At 32.2% G+C, this 17,725-nt stretch overlaps 1 protein-coding gene across 24 annotated transcripts in view; it reads left to right on the top strand.

The window, feature by feature from the left end:
• The window catches only part of TTLL5 (tubulin tyrosine ligase like 5), a 374,113-nt gene that overhangs the window by 77,446 nt on the left and 278,942 nt on the right, over window positions 1–17,725 (top strand). For all 24 annotated transcript variants that reach the window (XR_004231997.1, XR_004231998.1, XM_031952493.1 and 21 more), the window contains 2 exons: window positions 6,409–6,522; window positions 14,803–14,894. Coding sequence is in view for 22 of the 24 variants with exons in the window: in XM_031952493.1 (XP_031808353.1) it covers window positions 6,409–6,522; window positions 14,803–14,894 (206 nt within the window). In the remaining 2 variants the exon portion in view is untranslated. The remainder of the gene's footprint in view (window positions 1–6,408; window positions 6,523–14,802; window positions 14,895–17,725) is intronic.

The following is a 17,725-nucleotide window of genomic DNA, read 5'->3' as shown; positions in this document are numbered from 1 at the left end:
TATTGTCAGACATGATTTTGTGGAACTTTATTATCTAATCCTCAGTTTTTGCAAGTATTTTTTTTCTATAAGATTGTGGTTTTAGACAATTCCATTTCATTCCTCCTCTCCTTTTTTCCCTTCACCATATTTTAGTTTATGAATATTTGTATTCATTACCTGGTACTTACTTTTTTATAAATTTCTGTCTTTTAAATCTTCCTTCAAACTTAACATTTTTTGTTTATGATTTACAGTCCTTAACAATAGTTTTTTATTTGTTTATGATGAATAAGCCAGCTGCAGAGAATTTTTTTTCTCTGAATGCATGAATACATGTGCAAATATAGGTTATTTTATATAACTTAAGTGGCATTTATTGAGAAGCTATAGTTAGAATAATGCTTTTAATTTGTCAGTTTGTTTTCTATTCTCAATCATGAAGCTGTTTCAGCAGGGAGTCTCAAAGTGGCTATTGATTTCATTCCCACCTCTGGCAGGTAGGAAAGGTACTGCTGCTGTGTGTGTTTAATTTTGAACAAGAAGAAAGACAGAATGAAAACCCTGAGCAAGTTTAGGAGAAAGTGATTACTTTTTTTTGAGTCTGTCATAACCAAGAAGGGGGATGACAAGCATAATCAGATGTATGCCTTAGATTTTAGGAAAGCAGTTCCATGCATTTTAAAGAAATGATTGATATCTCATGGTCAAAGATTTTCCTTTGGTCTTAATAAGGATGGTAGTATTCCACAAGCAAAGTTCTGGCAGTATAGTAACAGATGATCTTAGTGAGTACAGAAAGGAGAATGTATGAGATGGATATGGATGCATAGGAAATTTTCTGTTGATTTTAACCGAGCATTCATTAAAAAATCTGGAAGCAGTAGCAAGTAAGCAAAAGGGGGGGATCAAATCAAAAAATGTCACAGACAAAAGAGCAGAGACAAAAAAGCTGAAATCTTGGAATAACCTAATTCTTACCAGCATTGCTAAGGATTACAAAAATGGAAGAAAGAATGCTTATAAATATATTTGCTTTTGGTTTAAGAGAAATATTTTTTATGAGACTTAAAAGGGTTCTTCCATTCCTATACTTTATAGGTTTTTTTTTTAAGTATAAATGTTACACTTTGTCAAAGACATTTTTCTGCATCTATTAAGATAATTGTGATTTTGCATATTTTTGTTTTTAATATGTCAATAGTTTTCTTTATATTGAACTTTTTTTTGTAGTTTTTGAGAAGAATTTGTGTATTATAGGTACTAGTTTTTCTTTAAAAATTGTTCTTTAAATTTTCTTTCAAACAAATATGAGCCTTCTCTTCCTTCCACTTCCTGCATTCCCACCCCTAAATAGGAAGACAAGGAAAAGAAAAAGCTTTATTATAAGCTTTTATTATAAATATAAATAAGCATTTTATTATAAACATGTATAGTAAAACAAAACAAACTTTTTACTGACCATATTTGAAAAAATATATTTTATTTTGAAATCTTTGCCTCTCTGTCAGGAGGTAAGCAGCATGTTTCAACATAAGTCTTCAGGAATCCTAATTGACTGTTACACTAATAAGGGTCCAGCACAATAGTATACCTTCACATTTTTATACCATAACTTGTTTATTCATTCCCCAATTTATGGGCACCCCTTCAGGTTCTCATTCTTTGATACTTAATATAAAGTCTTAATAAACTTCCCTGGTCTCTGTCAAGGAAATTAAAGATATAAAGTGTAAAAAAATTTTTTTTTTTTTAAATGTAAAGTGACTCATTCAAAGTCACACAGATGGCAGAGCCAGGATTTGAACTTGTTTTCTGATTCAAAATTTAGTACCATTTCCATTGTACCACTCTAATTTGAGGAATTCAATGTCTGGATTTCAATAAGACTTTTAACAAAAGTTCCTAATACCCAAAGAGATCTTAAAGAAGGGAAAGAGACCTGTACGTGCAAGAATGTTTGTGGCAGCCCTGTTTGTAGTGGCCAGAAACTAGAAATTGAGAAGATGCCCATCAATTGGAAAATGGCTGAGTAAATTGTGGTATATGAATATTATGGAATATTATTGTTCGGTAAGAAATGACCAACAGGATGATTTCAGAAAGGCCTGAAGAGACTTACATGAACTGATGCTGAGTGAAACGAGCAGGGCCAGGAGATCATTATATACTTTAACAAGAGTACTATATGATGATCAATTCTAATGGACCTGGCCATCCTCAGCAATGAGATCAACCAAATCAGTTCAAATGGAGCAGTAATGAACTGAACCAGCTACACCCAGCGAAGGAACCCTGGGAGATGACTAAGAACCACTACATTGAATTCCCAATCCCTATATTTTTGCCTGCCTGCATTTTTTTGATTTCCTTCACAGGCTAATTGTATAATATTTCAGAGTTCGATTCTTTTTGCACAGCAAAATAACTATTTGGACATGTATACTTATTTTGTATTTAATTTATACTTTAATATATTTAACATGTATTGGTCATCCTGCCATCTAGGAGAGAGGGTCGGGGGAATGAAGGGAAAAATTGTAACAAAAGGTTGGCAATTGTCAATGCTGTAAAATTACCCATGCATATAACTTGTAAATAAAAAGCTATTAAAAATTAAAAACAAAGTTTCTATTAATATTCTTATAGACAATATGCAAAAATCTGGGCTGCATGAGAATGTAATAATTCCATGCATTGGAACTGGCATTCAAACAATATTCTTTTAAGTGTTTAATACTCAAACCCTTCAGTTCTGACCTCAAAAGTCCCATCTTAGTTCTAAGATACTGTGATTTCAAGAAAACTTGAAGATGTAAGGGAAAATTCCGTCACGGACTGGCAGAAGACACAGATGGCATGCTAATTATATTTGTAGATGCTATAAAACTGAGAGGAATAATTCTCTCTGAATGACAGGCTGAAATGATGAGACAAATTTAACAAAATTAAATTTAACAAGGTTAAAGTCTAAATTGTTCTACTTAGGTTTCTAAAAATCATTTAATCAAGTATTGAGAAATAGGAAGCTGGGGTAGAGAATGGTGAAGAGTTGGAATTTAGGTAATATACTTTAAGGATACCTGATGAGATGAAAAGATTTGGGGGTTTTGTTTGCTAGCAAATGCAATATAAATCAACAGTATAATGTAACTTCCAAAAAAAGAAAAAGAAAAGCTAATTCAAGCTTAGACTATATTAATTTATGATTAGCATTCATAATAAAGACATAATAATCCCACTGTCCTGTGCATTAAGCAGGCTATACCTGGAGTATTATGATCAACTTTGACCATCACATTCTAAGAGTGACATCAGTAAGCTAATAGTTATTCACCAAAGGACCAGAGTTTAATCTAGAGAAGAGAAGACTTTTTGGGTGACAGGATAATTGCCTTTATATCTTTGAAGTCTATGGAGGACCATAGACCATTGTTATGGATGGTTACAGAACACAAAACTAAGACCAGTAAATAGAGGTTAGAGGCCAAGATATTTGGACTCCATATAAAAAAGAGATTTCTAACACAATTAACCCAAAATGTAAAAGGGTTATTTTGTGAAGTAAATCACTGAAAATGTTCAGACAGTGTTCAAAATGATGTAGAGGGGATTTATGCATTGGGTAGAGAGTTCGGCTAGATAATCTTTAGTATATCACCTAGTACAGGCCCTTATTACTTAATAGCTAGACCATCACAGAAACTTCCTGGGTGGTCTCCCTGTCTCATTATCTTGATATAATCATTTCTTTTGTATTTAAAGTCGTTCAGAACTTGGCTCCTTCCTAACTTGTTATCATTCATCCTTTACACATACTCTGTGATCCAGCTCCACTGGCGTTATTTGGTGTTCTTCACATATAACACTCTATCTTTTTACTCGGTGCATTTGTATTGTCTGTCTTTTATGCCAGCATGATCTCTTCCCTCATTTTCAACTCCTAGTCTCCGTTGCTTCCTTTACGACTCAATTTACATGCTCCCTCCATATTTCTTTCCTATTTCCTCCTCCCAACCTTTCCCCATCCTGTTGCCTTTATTTTGTATACATCAGATAGGTATGTAATTATTTTTATCTTGTCTTCTCCACTTAGAGCTTGAGCTTGTTGAGGATAGGGACGGTGCTTTTTTAAATCTTTCTTTTGTAATAATTATCACTTAGCACAGTGCTTATAACCTACTGGTTATACTTAATATTTGTTGATATCGACTAGCTAGCTGAAAATAGTTTTTATGGTTATATTAAAGAAATGATACTACAATAAAAAATAGAGATGCCTCATTAATTTTATTATAATAGTATTTTCTTTGTAGTCTTATTAATGAATTCATTCCTTAATACTCATTTTCCTTTAGAAACTACTTTTATTTTTGTTTTGTTTTTTTCCCTTGTTACCAAAGTCATAAAACTGGAAGAGATTTTAAAAATCTTTAGTGTAATTCCTACATTTTATCGATGAAGAAATTTGAGACCTGGGAAATTGTGACTGAAACAAAGAATTCTAATGTAGTGATCCTTTCAGTGTACTATTATCTTTTTTACATAGATTCCAGTCCATTAACTTTACTTTTTCTAGATCATCTCCTGTATTAAAAATAGCATCATCAAAAAATGTCCCCCTTTCTTGCATTGTTTAAAACTTAAATTTAGATAATACTATTTCTATATAAGCACAATTGGACTTTGAAACAGTGCCTTTAGAATTCTAAGATGATGAAAATTCAATGTGTAGTCTGGCCTTAATAATGGCAGCTGGTATTTAATGATAAGGAAAATATTCTTTTCATTCCATCATCCATTATTCGTTTTCACTGGCTCGTCATAAACTTAAGGTTCTTTTTAAAAATCACTTGCTTTGATTCTTTTCCCAGATCTCTAAAAGTTTTCCTTTGATTTCCCCTTCAGTCTTCTTATCATTTTATATCTCCACAGAAAATATAATATACTTCTCTAGCATTCTTTAAGAAACTCTTTAACTGTAATTATGATGGGACAGTGAAAGAAAAACAACCTTTTCTCTTGGTCTGTTTTGTAGGTTCTTACCTATAGAGTGACTAGTAAATCTTTTTCTGACAGCCTTCTTGAAGTGTGATATTCATCTTCTGTTTGTCTGTTTATTTATCTTTCTGTCCATTTTGTTCTGAGTTAAAATTAATGATTGTAATCTATGTCAGAGGAGGGGTTGGGACTTGACAAATCATTGGTAAAGAGTCCTTTACACTGAGTGAACATCTTTGTTGATAATAGTAAGAAAAAGTTTTCAGAATTTCCTCCTGGCCAAGTTTTTTTGTTTCTTTGTTTTCGAGAGTCAAAAATAAAGATCTTATGCATTTCCTGCTTGTCCTACTACTCAGTAGGACAATATTCAGTCATTTTTCAATTATATTCAACTCTTTGTGATGCTTTTGGAGTTTTCTTGTCAAAGATACTGGAGTGGTTTACTTTTCTAGCTCATTTTACAGATGAGGAAACTGAGGCAAACAGGGGTTAAGAAACTTGCCTGGGATCACACAACTACTATGTGTCTGAGGCCAGATTTGACCTTGAGGAGCTGAGTCTTTCTGACTCCAGGTTTGGCACTCTATCTACTGTGCCACTTAGGTGCCCTTCTTGTTCTAATAGCCAATTTTTTGTGTGTTTTTAAATAGAAGCCTTATTTATCTTAGCAACTCAGGATCTGGATACTTCATGTAGCCCAGCTTCCTTTTATAAATCTTATTTGCCATGTTTTGACTTGTTCAACCAACAAAACTAATTTATACTTTATTGCATTTAGAACTTTCCTGATTGTCAGAAATTGAGGATATACATATCGTCATAATGAGACTGATATGTAACTTTAGTGTTCCATTTAGCTGATTTGTTAGAATTTAACATTCTTGAGTTCCTTTGGGTCATTTTCTTTAGTTACATGCTAGTATGTCTTAGGTCTGTTTCTGTGACTTTCTAACATCTATATTCTCTCTTAATTTCCAAACCCAAGATTAATCTGTAAACCAACCTTTTAAATCTATGATCACTTATTTTTTATCACATTCCTTCTTCCTTTACCTCTGTGTAGTATATATTTATTTATTGAATCAAGAAACTTAATTTTATTTTTAACTTGAGTCTTTTTGCCATGGCCCTGAAATAACCATGTACCTTACATGTTATAAAATCAGATTTGAGAATCATGCCTTAGAAAACTATGTGGAAGCTTCTCGTGTATCTTTTTTTTAATTCCTTCTCCTTTCTTGCCTCTGTTTTACTGAATTTCATCTTGATCTTCATGTTTTGGGCTTTGGGGCTAGTTAATACTAACTGGATTAGACATTTTAGCCTATAGATTTTGGAAAGGATAATATTGCTATTGGATAAATAAAAAGAAAAGATTAAAATGAGAAAGAAAACCTGTGGTTTGTTTTGTTTTGTTTTGTTTTGCAGCGTTCTCGTCCTCTGTCTGCTAGTGATGCTGAAATGAAAAATCTTGTGGGTTCAGCAAGGGAGAAGGTGCAAGGGAAATTAGGTGGTTCCGTGCTTGGCTTATCAATGGAGGAGGTAAAAATAATTTTATTTCTGGTTCTGGTGATTGCAAATAAAGGTGAGGTAGGGATGAATATGGTATCTTCCTTAAAGGAGTTTGGTTATTTTGGGGCAAATAGAATTTTCCCTTAAGAAGGGAAAAAAATTATTCTAGGGGAAGATGTTGAAGTGGTTTGATGAGACCAGGCAGACAATCTTCATGATCTTTTGAAAGTAGGAAAAGAAATAACATAAAAGCTCTAAAAATAACAAGAAAATGCCATCTGAAAGACAACAAACCATGGAAAACCTCAGAAACAAAAGAAAAAATATTTTCGGGAGAAAGAGGAAAAATGACTGGAGAAATGCTTGCTGTTGTAGAAATAATGTAAGAAAAGTCTCTGCAGGTGAATAATAGATAATCCAAGGAAATGCAAAGAAGACTTATATCCAGAAAAAAAATATTGAAACACTTAAAAGAATATATAAATTTGGACAAGAAGCCCTGAGTAGAATTAAAGGAAGGTATGAATTCATGGGGAAAATCTTAAAAGAGAATAAGGGAGGAAAAAACTTGAAAAACTGGAATATAACCATAGAAGATATGAAGATCTTACTAGAAGAGCAAAAAACCAAGTAAATGCATGTAACAAATAAGAAAGATTAACAAAATTTAACTTGGGAAACAAAATCATTGGATGATGTAGAAAAATGTAATCTTTCTGTGAAGTAGATCTAGGAAACTAAATTTTGTAGATGTTATAGTCTCTTAACACACCAATGAACAAAAGAAATTACTCATTTTACTTCAGAACATATAATAAAAGCTTCCCAGAACTAGTGAGAATGCACCGCGTCGCAAATTGAGAGAATTCCTGGATCTCACTTCAACCTGATGCCTCCATCAAGAAATAACACTTTTTGGAAACAGATTCTAGAGGGTCCTAGCATGTGGAAAGGCATAAGAAAAGTGTTGGTAATGAAAACATTTCTTAAAAAAGGAAATTGCAAATTAATATCACTGAAATAGAGAATGGTAAGGAGGGAGGGTAATGAGAATGAGATACCCAGTCTTATCTGAGAAAGAAAAAGCATCAAATAAAACAAAGAAGAGAATAATAGTAAACTTAAGGGATTTGGGATTAAACAGGTTAACAAGAGGGAGGGAGGAGTTGGGGAAAGGAAAGCAGGTTTATATTTAGTGTAAGCAAAATATACAGAAATTACTGAATAGGACAAGAATGCTAGGCAATTATAGAACTATTAGATTGCAAATAAGATGTCAAATTGCCCTGGTCCAGGGTATGGGTCCAGGTTCTGTCTCTATCTCTTATCTCTGTTCCTACCCACACACCCAAACACACTTAACGCCTAAAACTGCACCAAGACTTTTGAGACATCAAATGTATATTTATATGCATATATATGTACCAATACATTTACATATTCAGCTCTTAGCACATTATTAGAACATGAGCAATAATTATAACCTTAAGTATGAATGTGTCATATTTCCTAATAAAAATTAGAAAGAAATGAATAAAAGCAAACTCCAACAATTTGTTGCACATTAAAAAAAAAAAAAATTTTAAAACCTTTATACATATAAAAAGTAAAAATAAGCAAAAAAGATTTGAGATAAGTATACTGCAAAAAAAATTTTTTTAAGTAATTTTAAAAAAATCAACAAAAAGCATATGAACAAAAGAAAAGGAGTTGTTGATCCCAAAGGATAGCAATGAATATAAAATTTCAGGGAAATTTAAGAGGTGAATTTGCTTAAAATACAGAAAATGATGTTAAATTTTGTTATAAAAATATTTTAATAGTTGCTGCAACCATGATTTTTGTTGGTATTGATACTATTATATAGATTCAGATTGCAGTAGTAAGATTTAGCAGATAAGATTTCATAGTAGTTATGATCCAAATAATAATCACTGTGCAATCAAACTTGTATTGAGCCTTTCTAAACTTAACTTGGCTGGACTAAAGGATTTATAGAGTCTGAGCATGGGTCCATGTTCAAAGCCTTTCCAGCTACTGCTATAGTCTTTGAGAACCCAGAATCAAGACTATACCATAATAAGTCAATAGAGTAGAATTTTATGGGGTTAATAGATATAATAAGTAATAGTTTTTCCATTCTCTAACACCTATATAAATACCAAGTATAGCCTTACCAACAGATAGAACTAAATATCTGATTTAACAATGGGAGCATTAAGAGCAAATCAACTAAATTCTTCTTGAAAAAGAAAAAGGCTTATGAAATAGATTTTTAAAAAACAACTCAGAATCCAACAATATATTGCTGAAAGAGACACATTTGATGCAAAAAGATTTAGGTAGGTTATAACAGCAACAATAATATAACTGGTCCTTATCATGCAGTTCAGTTTAAATGCAAAATATTGATCAAAAAACATTTATTAGTACCTAATATATGCCTGGTATTAGCAAAAAAAAAAAAAAAATGTGAAAGTCTCTACTTTTAAGGTAAGAAGAGAACATGATTTTATGAAGTTCTGACTGTGCTATGTGTACTATGTACAGCTCTTTACAAACATTATCTCACTTTAATCTTCACAACAGCTCTCTGATATAAGTGCTATAATAATCCCCATTTTATAATTGAGAAAATTGAGACAGAAAGATTATACAACTTGTGCCTGAGACTGGTTGAACTTAGATTTTCCTGATTCAAAGCCTATTGTTTTATCCATTGAACCATCTTGTTGCCTTAATTTAATCTCTAAAGGGCTTAACTCTTATTAGAGGAGACATATATAGATAAATTTAAACAAATATATGTAAAATAAATTTACACACACCCCAATAAAATTGTGTTAGTGAAAGAAAACACTAGCTCTGTTATAAAAGACATTGCACAGAAACTCGTGCTTAAATTACATCTTGAAAAGCACATCCCAGCTGTGAGAAGCAGCCTGTAGAAAAGTAGAGATATTAGATGGAATGTTGTGAAGAGGGAATAACTAGTTCTGGTTGTCTAGACCACAGTGGATGGAAACAAAAGATGTTAGAGATGTATGCATGTGTATGCATATACATATATATGTGTGTGTTTTTGTGTGTGTAAGCACATTTATATTTTATGTTTTATCCTTAGAGGCATTAGGGAGTTGCTGAAATTTTTTTTTTCAATAGGAGGGTGATATGGATCATGTTAGCATTTGTATAAAAGCAGGATTGAACTGGGAAGAGACTTGAGAAAGGGAGACCATTTAGGAAGCAAATGTAATTGATCAGACTATAAGCCATAAGATGAGTGTTGTAAAGATACAGAAAAAGGATTCAGATGTGACAAATGTTTTAGAGTTAGACATAACAAGATTTCCAACTGATCAAATATATGGATTGAGGGAGAATGAGGAGTTAAGGATAAGGCCAACGTTACAAACTTGAGAAATGATGAAGATAGCGATAATCTTGATAGAAATAGGGAAGTAGGGAAATTTGATCAAGATGAGGATTTTAGGTGAAAGATAATGAGTTCTGTTTTGTTCATATTGAATTTAAGCTGCTATTGGATTGTCCACTTAGAAATGTCTTAAGAAAAAGTTGTTATTATGTGATTGGAATTCAGGAGGCTTGGGTTGAATATTTAGATCTGAGAATGAGAAAGTCATTGAGAGAAAATATAAGAGGAAAAGAGGGCCAAAAACAAAGTAACTGAGGGATATACCTACTCTGAGGGGTCATGATATGAATCATGAATGAGCAAAGGCTCCTAAGAAGAAGTGGTGAAACAAGTAATTTGAGAACCAAAAGAAAGCCAAAATGAAGAGAAATGAAAGTATCTTGGAGGAAAAAGTTCTTGACAGGGTCAGGTGCAGCAGAGTAGTCAAGAAGAATGAGAACTAGGAAAAAAACATTAGATTTACTAAGAGATAATTTGGTATCTTTGAAGAGAACTTTTCAGTTGTGATGAAGTTGGAAACCAAATTACAAAAGGTTGAGGAAGAAGGAGAACAAGAAGGACAGTCAGAATTTTCTAGGAGTTGGGCTGAGAAAATAGAGATTATAGATCAATGAGATGATCTGCTGAAAGTATTTTTAAAATATGGGCAAACTTGGGCATGTTTGAAATAAATAGGAAAACCCCCCACCAGTTTATGTGCATACTCTTTGACTAGTGCCTCTATTGGGTCTGTGTCCCAAAGAGATAAAAGAGGGGAAAGGACCCACAGATGGAAAAATGTTTGTAGTAGCCTTTTGTGTAGTGTCAAGGAACTTGAAAGTGAGTGGATAACCATCAGTTGGGGAATGGCTGATTGAATAAGTTATAATATATGAATGTAATGGAATATTATGCTTCCATAAGAAATATTGAACAGGCTAATTATAGAAAAGACATGAACTGGTGCTGAGTGAAGTGGGCAGAACCAAGAGATCATTATACATAGTAACAACGAGTTGATCCATCTGTGATAGATTTGATTTTTTTCACCAGTGAAGGTATGATCCAAGACAATTCCAATAGACTTGTGATGGAAGGAGTCATCTGTATCCAGAGAGAGATTTATAGAGACTGTGGAACAGAGTATAGTATTTTCACCTTTTTTGGTGCCTATTAATTTGGTTTGTTTTTTTTTCTCTTTTTTTTTTCCCTTTTGATCAGATTTTTCTTGTGCAGCATGTCAAATATGGAAATACATTTAGAATAATTGCATGTTTAACCTATTTTAGATTGCTTGTATTGGAGAGTAGTGAGGGAGGAAAATTTGGAACACAAAAGTTTTGCAAAGGTGAATGTTGAAAACTATCTTTGCATGTATTTGGAAAAATAAAATGCTAAAGTTTGCAAAGCAAAAAAAAAAGCAACATCTCACCAGTTTATAGGGAGAAATTGAAGATTAAAGAAGGGTTAAAAATGAGAGCAGTCTTCTGGAATACAAGAGAGAGGACAAAATCAAGGTAGAAGGTTTGGATTTGGTAAGAAAAAGGATCTTCTTGTCAGACTGGGGAAAAGGAAAAGAGATCGGGAGATGGTGACAAGATTTTCAGGAATGAAAAGAAGTATAATGAGCTATACTTCCTAATTTTCACAAAAGAAAGTGGTAAAATTCTGTGCTCACACGATGAGGAAGGAGGAGGTATGAAGACTTAAGAAGAGAAGAGATTTGCAACAGAAACAAGGCTATTATATCACAGTAAAAGGAATACTCAGTAGTAAAATTTAGTAGTTCCATATGTAATAATATATAATTTGTTTCTCCCGTACCAAAAATGCTTGTAGATTTACAAAAAGAACTGGGTTTAGAAGAATTTAGAAGAATTAATATAGTATGATGCTGAATGCTCTACAATAAAAATATAATAAATTGAACAAAAAAGTTATGAATTTCAATCAGTCAGTGATCAAATTTGACTTAAACAGGGAGAGTTTAATGGAAAAAAAGGCAAGGAAATATGTTTTCAGGAATATTTGCAAAAATTGATCATGTATTTAGACACAAATCCTACTTTCATTTTAACAGATATATTTACAAGTGAATTTTTCCAGTATTTCAAAGAACAAAGCATATTTATATTACATATAATGCTTTCTAAATATGGATAATAATATTATTTAATCAAGTAAATATAGATTTGACTCAAAAAGCTGTTAAAGACAGAACTGGAAAAAAAAACATCACACATATAGAAACAAAACAAATATATTTTGCATATAACAAACAAAATAAAATATTAATAGTAAATCAGAATATATTTTTAAACCATTTACCTCAACTTTATATTACTAGTTATTAATCTAGTAATTATCCTTCAATAATGCAAAGATATCTCAATAGTAGAAAGACAGTTGATAGAAATAATAAAGTCATATGACCATATTAATAAAAATATAGGAAAAACTTCTGAGAAAATGTAATCTCATGGTACAAACTTATTAAAATATATAGAAGAAGGATTTTTCCTTAATATAAAACCAAGAGCTGACATTCTGTGTCATGAAGAAGAGCTTGCCTCTGGAAAACATCTGTGAAATAGGACTGTTTATATGTCTACTATTTCTAATATAGTTGTAGAAAATACTTCTTATAGGAACAAAGCATAAAAAAGAAATTAGAGTAAATATTGTTGTCTTATTTGCTAATGACAGTTTTGTTTACCTACAAAATTCAAAGGATTTAACAGCAAAAAGTTAACTAATAATAAATGAATTTAATAAGTTAGTAGGAAATAAGATAACATTTACAAAGACATTCACATTCTAATGTGTCACTAATAAAGATTTGATAAAAATTAAATTTATAATAATAATAAAATAGAATATATGAATATTTAACTATGAGGACATTCAGAAAATCTTTATAAGAATGATTTTTAAATTATTTTGAGCAGAATACAAAGCAAGTATTGAACAATTGGTTGCTATCTATTGCTAGGATGATCTTACTGTAGATGACCTAGAATGACAATATTTTCCGAATAAATTTACAGAGTTGGTACAAAACCAGTGTTTTACTTACTCTATAGAAGTGGATAAAACAACAGATTTACATGAAAAGAATTAATGAATGAGAGCATCAAGGCCATCTATTAAAAAAAAGGTGATAGAAAAATTCCATTGCCAGATTTCAAAACATATTTTAGAGCAATATTCCTCAAAACCATTTGGTACTAGAGTAAAAGAATAAAAAGTTTACACAATGTTGGTGTCTGGTACAAATGTAAGTATTTTAAACATTGGGAAAAGGAATTCAATAAACAGTTGGAAAAATTGGAAAACAATGTGGTGAAAACCAAACCTACATCTATACCTCATATTGTATGTTGCGATGGATTCCAATTTGCTCGATGAAATTAGCAAAAACAACTTCTGAAAGTTAGAAACTATATATTTAATCTCAGAAATGATGAGAACACCAATTATTTCATAAATGAAAGAAATTGAATTGGAAGTAGAGGATTTAATTATGTAAAAATATTTTAACAGGGCAACAAAATAATAGCAAAAGAAAAGAATTCTAATGAAGAAATTTTTATGGCAAATATAGTGTATGGTAAAAATTTTAACATTCACAACATCTTACATTTAATTCTAACATTTACAACATCTTACATTTACATTCTAGCATTTACAAGGATCTGAGACTTTTTTAAAAGGAAAACATAGTCCTCAATGTATAAATAGTTGCAGAAATTGACAATTTGTGAAAGAGGAAACACAATTCTGAGTAATTTCAGTTTGGAAAAAGTTCAATCTTTTCAATGATAGAAATGCAATTTAAAACAACTTTAAAGTATAATCTCATAATTGTCAAGTTGGTAAAAGTAAAAAGTGATGAAATGTATTGTACAGGGTTTGGAGAAACACATTCTCCATTACTTTGGTGGTGGGAACTTGTGTCATCTTTTTGGATGGCCGTTTGACAAAACAGAATGAGTGGTATATAATTTATTATTCTTTTTAATCCAGTGATTCCATTACTCAAAATATATCCTTGCAATATGATTGAAAAATCCCCCCAAAAATCTTTCATATATTCATTATTATTAATAGCAAAAAAGTTATTTCCAGTAACTTGGGAATTACTGAATATCTTTTGGTATGTCAGTGCCACGGAATATTATTATTTTATTTCAAATGGAAAATAGAGGGAATATAAATAAATTTAGAAAGAATAATGCAGAGTGAAGACAGCTGAACTAGAACAGCAGCCACATGTTCATTAACTATGACTATACAAAAAACTTCATATTTATACAGATGTAAATGGACAAACAAGATGAGAAGGGGACATAGAGCAGAAAGGTTGTTATTTAAATATATTTTATTCTAAATAGTTTGTTTTGTTGGTATTGATGTTATTATTGTTATATCGGGGGTTTTAAGTATGGTGGCTTTAGCACCAGGCCTAGAATCAAGACTACCTGAGTTCAAGACCAGCCTCAGATACTTGCTAACTGTGTGACCCTGAACATTTTATTTTAACTCTTTGTCTGCCTCACTTTTCTCAACTACAAAATGGGATTTATTATGGCACCTACTTTACATAGTGATTTTGAGAATCAAATCAGATAATATTTGTAAAGCAGTACCCAGCACATAGTAGGCACTTAGTAAATGCTTGTTTCCTTCTCCCTCTCATTAATTTTGAAAAAGAATATGAAGCTGGAGGGAATTTTTCTTGAAAAGTGAATCTTTGAATAGGATTCATCACATTCTATATTTTGGGCTCCAACTAAAGTTACCTGTAACTTCAGCTTCTGTCAATTGTACTATATATTCTAATATTTAGTATCAATAACAGTTTGATATGACTCTTCTTTTTTTCCTTAATCTAGATCAAGGTTTTACGGCGAGTGAAGGAAGAAAATGATCGTAGAGGGGGATTTATTCGCATATTCCCTACATCAGAAACGTGGGATGTTTATGGGTGAGCTGACAATCTTAGGGTTGGGAAGTAAGCACCAGTGGGTTGACTTAATTCCTAGGTAGGATCCTGAGTATTTCTGCTACTTATTGCAGAGCCAGCATAGTACCTGATAGACAGAGCACTGGACTAGAAGGCAGGAGACCTGGGTATGAATCCTTCCTCACACATTTGTTAATTTATGTCATTCCAGGGAAGTCGCTTAAGATCACAGAGCCTTAAAAGTCGCATTTATAAAATATGCGCAATAATGTTTGTATTACCTATCTCATGGGTTTGGTATGAAAAAGACTAGTAGACCTTAAAATGTGATGTACATGTGGGTTCTTATTACTGCTTCTACAACCTGGGACAAGTCATTTATCTCTTATGTATTACTTTCTTAATCTGTAAAATGAAGGGGTTAGATTAAATTAATTCGAAAGTCCTTTTCAGCTTTAAGTTATATCATGCCATGATTATATTAACTTCAAGGAAGACAAATCTAAAAAGGTTTTCAGTGAAAGAAGGCCCATTTTATTAACTAAAGTATACTTTTCATTGATATACATTCAAGAATACCTTAGAATTAAGAAGAGAGGCAATGCTTGACTATTGTGAATTAGAATTTTTAGTATATTTTCTTTTCAGGATTTTTATTTTTGACATTTTAAGAAATGTGACTCATTCAATTAATATTTATTGTCTATTATGTGGCTTATAACTGAGATACAAAGGAATTTAACTAAACAAATTCACATTTTAAAAAAATCCTTGTTAGTTTATAGTAATATGTCAAACAACTATGTAAGTCACTCAAGGAGATAAAAAGATTAGATAATTATAATCTAAGGGGAGGATAAATGTGACACACATCTAATACTTTTAATATGCCCTAAGACCCCCTGACTTTTTATAAACCCACTTTGGTCTTATCATGCCAAGATTCAGTCCTCCACAGCACTCTCCAGCCACCTGTATGCCTACCATGTAGTCTCCATTTAGGTCAGCATCTCTTCCTCTTTCCCGATGAAAAGTAGACTCTGTCCCTAGAGTCACTTTGGACTTTGATAGGACAGCTTTAGTCTTATCAGATCTAGATCCAAGCTTCCACATTTTTCAATTTTAAATCACTCTTAAGAAAAAGGAATGAAAATTAAAGTCTGGAGAGAAGAATGGTGGAAGGGACAGAGTTTGAGAAGAAAAAATTGGAAAGGACCAAAGGAAACAGTTAGGGTTTGGCCTTAACTTTTTTTTTTTCATCAGAAAATGAAGAATTAGGGAGAACAAGAAGCTTATATATGGCCTCTGTACAATACAAAACATTCTTATGCTTTGGGTGAAGGGGTCAAATAATAAAGGAAAGAAGGAAAGGTTTGTAGCCCCATGGAGAGTTTTATAGAAAGTCAATCAGAGGAAAGTCAGAAGATTGTCAGGGAACACTGAGGATCCAACTGAGTTGAGATAACATCAATTTGTAGTAAATCTAGTCAACATGATTATAGTACTTCTTACAGTGGTGTTCAGTAGGACATGGGGTCAAAGAGAATAACTAAGAGTTGGGGCTTGGGAAGGCATGAGTGGTAATAAGATAAGAAGGGGGGGGGGGTAAGGAATTAGAGGACAGTGTAATGTTGAATTGTTTATCTACCAAGTTAAAGTTGTGAAGAAAAAGTGAGATTAGTGAGATATGGACAGAAAAAGAACATAGTGCTGTAATGACAAATCATTAAGTAAATTATGAAAAACAGATTAAGATGGATAAAGGCAAAGAAAGATGAACGGATGTTCCTAAAGAGGGATTTCAGGATTCTGAATCATAGAAAACTGTTATGGGTGGTAATGAGTTCAAGGGTATGACCATCCAACTTTGTTTGACTGAGATGGAATGAAGTTGAAGAAATTTATATTTTGGAAGGCCAGGGTGTTTGAGGCAGCATTTCTATTGAAGCATCCAAGTATAGAAAGCTGGAACTGGGCTATATAAATAGCTCAGGGGTGGGAAATAGGGGTGGACTGTGGGGAGGGAGGAGGGAGTCCAAAAAAATTAAATGCTATAGACTGGATGAAAATTTAGAAGATCTGACAATTAAGAAGTCATTGGCGGAGTTAAAGTAAGCAATTTCAGTAGAATTGTAGGATTGGAAAATAGATTCCTATGAACTGGAGAATGAATTAACAGTTTGGAAGTAGAATGGATGAGTATAGACTCTTTTTCTTAAGGAGTTTAGCAATTAAAGTAAAGAAATAGGAAAAGCAGCTTTAATAGGTAGCAGAGTCAAAAGAAATGGTTGGAGTTTTTTTGAGAATTGAGAAATATTTGCTCAGGAGCATATTTGTTCAAGGAAAAAAGAAACAGTTGTTGGGGGAAATAAAAAGTGAGAGAAATGATGAATGAGATAATCAGGATTTAGGAGAAAACTAGAAAGGATACAATTATGGCATAAATAGAGAAATAAGATTAAAGCACACAATGGATAGGCTTTAAGGTAGTAGTAAGAAAGATTAAGAAAAATGGCTTTAATCTTTTTCATTAAAGTAAGTCATCTCAGTAGGGAAAGGAAAGATTAGTGACTTGAGGAGGGAAGAAAAGGTAGAACAGCCCTTATGGAGAATGTAATAGGTGGGAGTTAGGGGACTGGAGTATATGACCTGGCTCTCTCCTTCATTTATCTCATAAGTTACAGAAACTTATTCTAGTAAGAATTATTCACATCTCTAGAGTTCTTTAAGGGTTACCCAAAGCTTTACTAGCAGTCTCCCTGTTCAAATGTAGATCCTTTTATTCCATGCTGCAACCAAATGGAACCATTCATTCATTCCTTATATTTTACTTAATGTGTACTTTTACTTGA

The sequence above is a fragment of the Sarcophilus harrisii genome, chromosome 2 (genome assembly GCF_902635505.1).
Source record: "Sarcophilus harrisii chromosome 2, mSarHar1.11, whole genome shotgun sequence".
NCBI classification, from domain to species: Eukaryota; Metazoa; Chordata; class Mammalia; order Dasyuromorphia; family Dasyuridae; genus Sarcophilus; species Sarcophilus harrisii.
This window is presented reverse-complemented; position numbering and strand designations above follow the sequence as displayed.